Source organism: Taudactylus pleione, unplaced genomic scaffold (assembly GCF_031769625.1).
Source record: "Taudactylus pleione unplaced genomic scaffold, aTauple2 ptg000602l, whole genome shotgun sequence".
In the NCBI taxonomy this organism is placed as follows: Eukaryota; Metazoa; Chordata; class Amphibia; order Anura; family Myobatrachidae; genus Taudactylus; species Taudactylus pleione.
This window is the reverse complement of record NW_028285004.1, coordinates 4,415,367-4,428,296: the sequence shown is the minus strand read 5'-3', so window position 1 is coordinate 4,428,296 and position 12,930 is coordinate 4,415,367. Positions and strand designations below refer to the sequence as shown.

General features: G+C 42.7%; 1 protein-coding gene across 3 annotated transcripts in view; it reads left to right on the top strand.

The window, feature by feature from the left end:
- LOC148480752 (beta-1,3-galactosyltransferase 2-like) overlaps positions 1 to 5,345 on the top strand; it is a 101,946-nt gene extending 96,601 nt beyond the window's left edge. For all 3 annotated transcript variants that reach the window (XM_088453897.1, XM_088453895.1, XM_088453896.1), the window contains exon 2: positions 4,010 to 5,345. In XM_088453897.1, the coding sequence (XP_088310023.1) occupies positions 4,083 to 5,171 (1,089 nt within the window). In that variant the 5' untranslated portion in view covers positions 4,010 to 4,082 and the 3' untranslated portion in view covers positions 5,172 to 5,345. The remainder of the gene's footprint in view (positions 1 to 4,009) is intronic.
- Positions 5,346 to 12,930: the final 7,585 nt, after the last annotated feature.

Sequence of the window (12,930 nt, the reverse complement as noted above, 5' to 3'; positions counted from 1 at the left end):
CAGCCACATATATACATACATACACATATGCACAAACAGATAGCCACATATATGCACACACACATACAGCAACATATATACATACACAGATAGCCACATATATATATATATATATATACAGCCACATATGCACACACACAGCCACATATATACATTCAGCCACATATGCACACACACACAGATATATATATATATATATATATATATATATGGCTATGTACATACAGCCACATATGCGCACACACACATAGCCACATATATACATACAGCCACATATGCACACACACACAGATAGCCACAGCCACACACACAGTCACATATATACATACAGCCACATATGCACACAGATAGCCACATATGTACATACAGCCACATATGCACACACCCACAGATAGCCACATATATACATACAGCCACATATGCACACGGATAGCCACAAATGCACACACACAGATAACCACATATATACATAGAGCCACATATATACATGCAGCCACATATGCACACATACACAGATAGCCACATATATACATACAGCCACATATGCACACACACAGCCACATATATACATGCAGCCACATATGCACACACACACAGATAGCCACATATATACATACAGCCACATATGCACACACACAGATAGCCACATATATACATACAGCCACATATGCACACAGATAGCCACATATGCACACACACAGATAGCCACATATATACATACAGCCACATATGCACACACACACAGATAGCCATATATATACATACAGCCACATATGCGCACACACACACACACAGCCACATATATACATACAGCCACATATGCACACAGATATCCACATATGCACACACACAGATAGCACACATATATACATACAGCCACATATGCACACACACACACAGATTGCCACATATATACATACAGCCACATATGCACACACACAGCCACATATATACATCAGGCTTGCCTACCCTCCCGATTTGGTCGGGAGCCTCCCGAATACTGGGTGCCGCTCCCGACCACCCGGAAAGTCAGGTAGGCCTCCCGGCTGCCGCCTACCCCCCCCCCCCAGACTACTAGTAAAAAACCCCGCTGCCGGGGGGCTCGATGACGCGATTCACGCTGAATCGCGTCATCGTGGCTACGCCCCCTGCTTTACAATGCCTTTTTTCTGGCATTGTGAAGAGGGGGCGGGGCCACGATGATGGCATCAAAACGGCATCATAGCCCGGCCACGCCCCCCACAGAATGCAGGCATTCAGCTCCCTCCCGGAAGGAGGGAGCTGAATGTCGGCAAGTATGATATACATACAGCCACATATGCACACACACACACACAGATAGCCACATATATACATACAGCCACATATGCGCACACACACACACACAGCCACATATATACATACAGCCACATATGCACACACACACAGATAGCCACATATATACATACAGCCACATATGCACACACACACAGCCACATATATACATACAGCCACATATGCACACACACACAGATAGCCACATATATACATACAGCCACATATGCACACACACACAGCCACATATATACATACAGCCACATATGCACACACACACAGATAGCCACATATATACATACAGCCACATATGCACACACACAGATAGCCACATATATACATACAGCCACATATGCACACAGATAGCCACATATGCACACACACAGATAGCCACATATATACATACAGCCACATATGCACACACACACAGATAGCCACATATATACATACAGCCACATATGCACACACACACAGATAGCCACATATATACATACAGCCACATATGCGCACACACACACACACAGCCACATATATACATACAGCCACATATGCACACACACACAGATAGCCACATATATACATGCAGCCACATATGCACACACACACAGCCACATATATACATACAGCCACATATGCACACACACACAGATAGCCACATATATACATACAGCCACATATGCACACACACACAGCCACATATATACATACAGCCACATATGCACACACACACAGATAGCTACATATATACATACAGCCACATATGCACACAGATAGCCACATATGCACACACTCAGCCACATATATACATACAGCCACATATGCACACACACACAGATAGCCACATATATACATACAGCCACATATGCACACACACAGATAGCCACATATATACATACAGCCACATATGCACACAGATAGCCACATATGCACACACACAGATAGCCACATATATACATACAGCCACATATGCACACACACACAGATAGCCACATATATACATACAGCCACATATGCACACACACACAGATAGCCACATATATACATACAGCCACATATGCGCACACACACACACACAGCCACATATATACATACAGCCACATATGCACACACACACAGATAGCCACATATATACATGCAGCCACATATGCACACACACACAGCCACATATATACATACAGCCACATATGCACACACACACAGATAGCCACATATATACATACAGCCACATATGCACACACACACAGCCACATATATACATACAGCCACATATGCACACACACACAGATAGCTACATATATACATACAGCCACATATGCACACAGATAGCCACATATGCACACACTCAGCCACATATATACATACAGCCACATATGCACACACACAGATAGCCACATATATACATACAGCCACATATGCACACACACACAGCCACATATATACATGCAGCCACATATTCACACACAGACAGCCACATATAGACATACAGCCACATATGCACATACACAGATAGCCACATACATACAGCCACATATGCACACACACAGCCACATATATACATGGATGGACCTAAGCAAACACACACACAGATATATACATGCAGCCACATATATTTACACACACTGAAATATTAGGAACATGTGCTCTCCTGTAATGTAACTTGTTATGGATATATTCCCCTTCCATACTACCACGGTACTTCTTCCTGGTGGGGGCTGGTCCTCGGGAAAATGGGCGTTCCTCATCACTTGCACATGATAAAGCCGGGGACACCTGCTACTACTCTATTGCCCTCTAGTGCCTGGCCCTGGATCTCCACCCCCTCATGCCTGCAGCAGCGTGACATGGCCGGCTACTGGATGCTATGGAGAGGGATGCGGAGCGCTGTTCTATGACAGTGGGGTCTGTGCTGCTCTGTCTGCTAGGGGGCGATCGCCTCAATCGCCCCCCCCCCCCCCCCCCGGATCCGCCAGTGCGCCCAGTACTCAGCAGTGTTTGTGCAGACTCCCAGCCACAGCAGTTCCAAGATGTCAGAGACCCAGCGGTGTCTCTCAAGGACCTGCCCGCACCCCGCGCTAACTGCCAGCAGCCTGCACCCCCACCAGATGGACCCCGCCAGAGCGCTCGGACAGATCAATTTCGAACCCCCCGTGCTGCAGTCAACTGTGGAGTGTTTTTTCCATTGGTATAACCATTTTTTAGCCACTGGGATTTTGTCTCAACCATAAAGATGGAAATTTCCCTTTGACATATAGGGGTATATTGTGATTTGCCCCCTGCAGATGAGGCAATAAGGAATATTTTTAGGGGGTATTTTATTTACCATACTTCATTTGCCAGGGCGCAGGCTCTGATAAGATGAGCTTATGCAAATACTTAACATATGGGTTTATGAATGGGGAGGATTTGGTAAACTTTTGGTGGAGTTGTCCGGTGGTGGAACATTATGTGGAACATTATGTGGCACATTCAGTGTAGTGTTGTCTTTCAAACTAATAGTGCATGTGAAATACTTTCAGATTTCACATTAAACTCCTTAAAATAAGTTCCATATGTAAGGAGGCAAAAATCATCACACATGCAAATTCAAAAATTGCAACAATGTTTTCAGATAAGAGAAACAATTGTTTCTGCTATTCTTTGTGTAGGAGAAAAACAAAATCAAGATTTTAAATGTTCATTTTCTCATCTTTTTCAGATTGTGCATCTAGATCTGAAGCATCTGAACGGCATCACTGTGAAATTGCACGGTGGCACTCAGCCTTGCCGTAATGGTTTTCCAAAGAAAACGTCACTGCTGTATTTCAAGGTTTAAATTGACAACCAAGCGCTTAGTGTTCTACGTCATTGCATCCGGATTTTTTATTTTGGCTTTTCTGGTCTTCATGTTGTTCACTGTAAATGATTATAAATGGTTCCCAAGGAGACTTGTTGTAACAGAAAATCTTCAAGCACGCAAGTTTTTTCATGTTTATTCTCAAACTAGTCAAACAAATCATTCAGTGCTGGTGGAGAACCTTGGAAAATCTCAGGACATCCATCACTACAAATACATTATTAATGAGCCTAATAAATGTCAAAAGAAAAGTCCTTTTCTGATTCTGCTTATAGCAATACAAGCAGGGCAACGAGACGCTCGTCACGCTATAAGACAAACCTGGGGAAAAGAAGATCTTTTGCCTGAGGTCCATACACTTACATTATTTTTGCTGGGAAAGGACTCTGATCTAACTAATGAAACAGAACAGACTCTTGTGGATGAGAGTCAGCAGTATAATGATATCATACAGCAGGATTTTATGGACACTTACAACAACCTAACTCTCAAGACTTTGATGGGCTTGGACTGGGTAGCAACATACTGTCCACATGTCCCATATGTCATGAAGACAGACAGTGACATGTTTGTTAACACAGAATATTTAATAACTAACCTACTGAAGCCTGATCAACCACCAAGAACCAAATACTTTACAGGATATTTAATGAGAGATTTTTTACCCAATCGGAATAACCAAAGTAAATGGTACATGTCGCCAGAGTTGTTCTCAGGAGAACGATACCCTTTGTTTTGCTCAGGAACTGGTTATGTGTTTTCTGGAGACCTGGCAGACCAAATACGTAGCATTTCTGCAAGCATTAAAATGCTTCACTTAGAGGATGTGTATGTAGGCATATGCCTAGACAAATTGGGGATTGTACCTGTACCCCCACCTAAAGAAAGTGACTTCAACCACTGGAAAGTTAGTTATTCTCACTGTACATATAACCGATTAGTCACATCCCACCAGTTCAATCCCAAAGAATTGCGCTGGTACTGGAGCACTTTACAGCAGAATAAGCATAACTGTCTGAAGTAACTGGTTAAAAAAAGATTTTGATCATTACCAAAAACTTTTGGCTGGAGTAGTAACTGTATATGTTAAGAATAAGAAGAGTAATATTGATCAAATAAATACAACTGTAACAATAATTTTAATTATTCATATTTTGGATTAAAATGTTAATTATATTCATGTACTGAACATACTGTGATGTTGCGGTAGAGAGATGATAGCAAGTGATGCTTACACATATGAAAATGAGAGATGTGCGTGGACATGTTCTAGTTCATCATCGTGTTTTGGTTTTGACAAAACCACCCTCAAATGTGTTGGCATTGGGTCTGGATTTAAAAAATATATATACAAAAACAGCTAATATCATGTCATTCTGACCTGTTTTTGTTCCTACAGTATTATTAACTTCAATAACATTAATTTCCCAATGGCTGTAGCAAACTGACTGGCTAAATTAAGTGACACAAACACATTGCAGATTAAAAAAAGTTTATGGTTTTGCCATATTCAATTTAAATTAAGCAAATATTTTCGACTAATGCTAGAAATATTTCAAACTAGGGACAGAATCTAACATTACTGTAATAATTACTACGTATTTATTAACAGTTTTTCATATAGTGAAGTGAATACATTTTATGCAACACTTTACAGTCATGCACACCAGTCCCTGCTCTTGTAGAGCTTATATACCATATTCCCTTCCACATGGATATACATACTTGACATTTTTCGTCAGAAGACAATCAACCTACAAGTACAGTATGTTTTTGGATTGTGAGAAAAAAATGGGTACCTGGACGAAACTCACACAAACACGAAGAGAACACGCAAGCTCCACACCTGGTTAAAATTTAAATGATGACGCCAGTGTTGTGAGGCATTAATGCTAATCACTGCACAACATGCTGTCTCAACTTAATAGTTAACTTTAATCTCAAACCATTAAAAATTGATTGTAAACATTTCTAGTTTACAGGTGTTGCTTTAATCAGACATTTCAGCACCTTACATACAGTACCTGTCCCAGATCTATAAAACACCCCCACATACAGTGCCTGTCCCACATCTATGCAACACCCCCACATACAGTACCTGTACCACATCTATGCAACACTCCCACATACAGTACCTGTCCCACATCTATGCAACACCCCCACATACAGTACCTGTCCCACATCTATGCAACACCCCCACATACAGTACCTGTCCCACATCTATGCAACACCCCCACATACAGTACCTGTCCCACATCTATGCAACACCCCCACATACAGTACCTGTTCCATATCTATGCAACACCCCCACATACAGTACCTGTCCCACATCTATGCAACACCCCCACATACAGTACCTGTTCCATATCTATGCAACACCCCCACATACAGTACCTGTCCCACATCTATGCAACACCCCCACATACAGTACCTGTTCCATATCTATGCAACACCCCCACATACAGTGACTGTCCCACATCTATGCAACACCCCCACATACAGTACCTGTTCCATATCTATGCAACACCCCCACATACAGTACCTTTCCCATATCTATGCAACACCCCCACATACAGTGACTGTCCCACATCTATGCAACACCCCCACATACAGTACCTGTCCCTCATCTATAGAACATCTCCACATACAGTACCTGTCCCACATCTATACAACACCCCCACATACAATACCTCTCCCACATCTATACAACACCTCCACATACAGTACCTGTCCCATATCTATACAACACCCCCACATACAGTACCTCTCCCACATCTATACAACACCTCCACATACAGTACCTGTCCCACATCTATACAACACCTCCACATACAGTACTTGTCCCACATCTATGCAACAGCCCCACATACAGTACTTGTCCCACATCTATGCAACACCCCCACATACAGTACTTGTCCCACATCTATGCAACACCCCCACATACAGTACCTGTCCCATATCTATGCAGCACCCCCACATAAAGTACCTGTTCAACATCTATACAACAAACCCACATACAGTACCTGTCCCACATCTATGCAACACCCCCACATACAGTACCTGTTCCATATCTATGCAACACCCCCACATACAGTACCTGTCCCACATCTATGCAACACCCCCACATACAGTACCTGTTCCATATCTATGCAACACCCCCACATACAGTGACTGTCCCACATCTATGCAACACCCCCACATACAGTACCTGTTCCATATCTATGCAACACCCCCACATACAGTACCTTTCCCATATCTATGCAACACCCCCACATACAGTGACTGTCCCACATCTATGCAACACCCCCACATACAGTACCTGTCCCTCATCTATAGAACATCTCCACATACAGTACCTGTCCCACATCTATACAACACCCCCACATACAATACCTCTCCCACATCTATACAACACCTCCACATACAGTACCTGTCCCATATCTATACAACACCCCCACATACAGTACCTCTCCCACATCTATACAACACCTCCACATACAGTACCTGTCCCACATCTATACAACACCTCCACATACAGTACTTGTCCCACATCTATGCAACAGCCCCACATACAGTACTTGTCCCACATCTATGCAACACCCCCACATACAGTACTTGTCCCACATCTATGCAACACCCCCACATACAGTACCTGTCCCATATCTATGCAGCACCCCCACATAAAGTACCTGTTCAACATCTATACAACAAACCCACATACAGTACCTCTCCCACATTTATACAACACCCCCACATGCAGTACCTGTACCAAATCTATACAACACCTCCACATACAGTACCTGTCCCACATTTGTGCAACACCTCCACATATAGCACCTGTCCTACATCTATACAACACCTCCACATACAGTACTTGTCCCACATCTATGCAACACCCCCACATACAGTACTTGTCCCACATCTATGCAACACCCCCACATACAGTACCTGTCCCACATCTATGCAACACCCCCACATACAGTACCTGTCCCACATCTATGCAGCACCCCCACATAAAGTACCTGTTCAACATCTATACAACAAACCCACATACAGTACCTGTTCAACATCTATACAACAAACCCACATACAGTACCTGTCCCACATCTATGCAACACCCCCACATACAGTACCTGTTCCATATCTATGCAACACCCCCACATACAGTACCTGTCCCACATCTATGCAACACCCCCACATACAGTACCTGTTCCATATCTATGCAACACCCCCACATACAGTACTTGTCCCACATCTATGCAACACCCCCACATACAGTACTTGTCCCACATCTATGCAACACCCCCACATACAGTACCTGTCCCATATCTATGCAGCACCCCCACATAAAGTACCTGTTCAACATCTATACAACAAACCCACATACAGTACCTCTCCCACATTTATACAACACCCCCACATGCAGTACCTGTACCAAATCTATACAACACCTCCACATACAGTACCTGTCCCACATTTGTGCAACACCTCCACATATAGCACCTGTCCTACATCTATACAACACCTCCACATACAGTACTTGTCCCACATCTATGCAACACCCCCACATACAGTACTTGTCCCACATCTATGCAACAGCCCCACATACAGTACTTGTCCCACATCTATGCAACACCCCCACATACAGTACTTGTCCCACATCTATGCAACACCCCCACATACAGTACCTGTCCCATATCTATGCAGCACCCCCACATAAAGTACCTGTTCAACATCTATACAACAAACCCACATACAGTACCTGTCCCACATCTATGCAACACCCCCACATACAGTACCTGTTCCATATCTATGCAACACCCCCACATACAGTACCTGTCCCACATCTATGCAACACCCCCACATACAGTACCTGTTCCATATCTATGCAACACCCCCACATACAGTGACTGTCCCACATCTATGCAACACCCCCACATACAGTACCTGTTCCATATCTATGCAACACCCCCACATACAGTACCTTTCCCATATCTATGCAACACCCCCACATACAGTGACTGTCCCACATCTATGCAACACCCCCACATACAGTACCTGTCCCTCATCTATAGAACATCTCCACATACAGTACCTGTCCCACATCTATACAACACCCCCACATACAATACCTCTCCCACATCTATACAACACCTCCACATACAGTACCTGTCCCATATCTATACAACACCCCCACATACAGTACCTCTCCCACATCTATACAACACCTCCACATACAGTACCTATCCCACATCTATACAACACCTCCACATACAGTACTTGTCCCACATCTATGCAACAGCCCCACATACAGTACTTGTCCCACATCTATGCAACACCCCCACATACAGTACTTGTCCCACATCTATGCAACACCCCCACATACAGTACCTGTCCCATATCTATGCAGCACCCCCACATAAAGTACCTGTTCAACATCTATACAACAAACCCACATACAGTACCTCTCCCACATTTATACAACACCCCCACATGCAGTACCTGTACCAAATCTATACAACACCTCCACATACAGTACCTGTCCCACATTTGTGCAACACCTCCACATATAGCACCTGTCCTACATCTATACAACACCTCCACATACAGTACTTGTCCCACATCTATGCAACACCCCCACATACAGTACTTGTCCCACATCTATGCAACACCCCCACATACAGTACCTGTCCCACATCTATGCAACACCCCCACATACAGTACCTGTCCCACATCTATGCAGCACCCCCACATAAAGTACCTGTTCAACATCTATACAACAAACCCACATACAGTACCTCTCCCACATCTATACAACACCTCCACATACAGTACCTGTCCCACATCTATACAACACCTCCACATACAGTACTTGCCCCACATCTATGCAACACCCCCACATACAGTACTTGTCCCACATCTATGCAACACCCCCACATACAGTACCTGTCCCATATCTATGCAGCACCCCCACATAAAGTACCTGTTCAACATCTATACAACAAACCCACATACAGTACCTCTCCCACATTTATACAACACCCCCACATACAGTACCTGTACCAAATCTATACAACACCTCCACATACAGTACCTGTCCCACATTTATGCAACACCTCCACATATAGTACCTGTCCTACATCTATACAACACCTCCACATACAGTACCTGTCCCACATTTATGCAACACCTCCACATATAGCACCTGTCCTACATCTATACAACACCCCCCCATACAGTACTTGTCTCAAATCTATGCAACACCCCACATACAGTACCTGTCCAACATCTATACAACAAACCCACATACAGTAACTGTCCCACATTTATACAACACCCCCACATGCAGTATCTGTACCAAATCTATACAACACCTCCACATACAGTACCTGTCCCACATTTATGCAACACCTCCACATATAGTACCTGTCCTACATCTATACAACACCCCCACATACAGTATCTGTCTCACATCTATGCAGCACCCCACATACAGTACCTGTCCAACATCTAAATACCTTTTCCAACGTCTATGCAACACCTCAAATAGAGTACATGTCCTACTTCTATGCAACACCCCACATACAGTACCTGTTCCATATATTTAAAACACCCCACATACAGTTTTTGCTATATTTCTTGTGTGTGGAGATTGGCATTCTACACTTGTGGTTGTTGTTTGGCTGCCTGATTATCATTTTATTCAATACATGTGACTCGGTAGGTGTTAGGTTTATTCTGCTGAATTTCTTGTTTTTTTGCCAAACCGTGCAGCCTTAAGAAACCTTGGACTGAAATTAATTTTATGTGCTTCACAGACAGAATATGTAGGAGAACAGAAGTATTAATGAACTATGAAAATGGTAGCTCAAGATATGCTGGTGATGCTAATTATGAGCTTAGGAATTTTAATATATTAGAGGATCAGATGAAGGCAGAAGTCAGACATTGGTGGGATAAAACCACCCTGCAAATATATCTGGAGAATAACAAGATTCCCAGAGGCTTACAGATTTTTCAAGCTCTTTCATTTGGTGAGGATGAGGAGCTACAAGAAAAATGGAATTCTATTTTAGATAAATGTTCTTTTGCACTATTTGAATTACTTATTGACTATAGAGATAATAAATTGAGATAATTGGAGTTAGAGACTAAACAAACACAGGATAAATTAACCACCTTTAAAGAGGGGGTCCCCTTTATGTAGAGAGAGACACTGGTTAACAAAAGGCTAGAGGAATATGAAAAGGAAATTTAAGAGATATCTCCTAGACTATGGTTCAAATAGTGAGAACTTATCACAAATCACATTATCATACACTATTAGGAGAAAAGTTTAATTCCCCAATAGAACTGACATTAAACCTTCTACTCAAGTTCCACATCAATATGAAGAAGCCCAACAACATTATAAGAGAGATTCCCATTGCCCCATGAGAACTATTTAACCCCAATGGGAAAGTAATGGCCCTTATAGGACTAGACCACAAGATATATCTAGGACCCTTTATGAGCATGCAAACTATATACAGGATTCCCCACAAAACACAAGATCTTCTTTAGCGAGACAGAGGAGGGGAAAAAAGAGAAAATCATCAAGATCATCTGGAACAATTTCTCCATCAAAACAGGTACGAAGTATTAACCCATTCCCCAAAAAGATCAGAAATACAGATTTAGATATAGGGGTAGACGACGAGGAAGAGATCACAAATGTAAAAAGAGGAAAAAATCCAACATTCAGATAAAACCACAGGGGGGGGGGGGGTTTACAGTAACCTCTCATCTAAGCAATTAACGAAAGAGGAAATAACTGTACTTTACAATGGTTTAAATATTTCCCCTACATCCCAACCCAACTTTTTTTTAACTCTTTATAAAGCTAAATAGGTAAATAAGGGGATTGTGTAGGGAGAGGTATTTTGTTGTCAAGGTCCTGAATAATAAACAGGTGGATGGTGAACTTATTGTCCTAGATGATTCAGATAAGATTGGTATAGAAATCCTAAGTAGTCTTCTTGATGAAAATTGCACACAAAGTTGTGACTCTGGTTGTTCTGAAGTCCTCCTATGTGATGTTAATAATAAGCCTGTTGATAGTAGATTAAAAAATAAATCACAAGTTTTTCCCTTTCAACATAAAAGTAGTGCTCCCCTCCCTGCGGCTGCCACTCTGTATGTACGGGAGGTCTGCAGACAGCCGGTACACACCTGCCCATGGACAGATATGTCTGCAAACATTTCTGTCCATTGGCTGTGCAGCACAGCCAATGTGATATGTCAGTGAACGACGATGTTCGCCGATATATCGCAGGTACACACTTTCCAACAGGCAGCAGATATATTGGTCGATCAATTGATTGGCCAATATATCTGTCAGTGTGTACCCAACATATGAGACAACTGTCCGATTGTAAATTTTACCATCAATTGAGTAATGATCTTACCTCTCAATTTCAGATGGAACTCAAGCTTCTTGCAGAAGCTCTTGCTGAGGGTGTATTGACTAAGGAAGAGTTTGACTTCCTCTATCCTCTTTACCCTATCACCCGTGTTTATTATCAATTACTCAAAATCCACAAAGCACTTCACAATCCACCTGGGCGTCCCATTATTTCCGGTATTGGGGGTCTCACTTCTAATTTATCTTTCTATGTGGACTCATTTTACAGCCTCACGCTATCGCTCTGTGCTCCCATATTAAAGATTCTAAACACTATCTGATCATGGTAGAAGGGAGGAGATGGAAACAAAGCTATCATTTGTGACCTGTGATGTGCAGG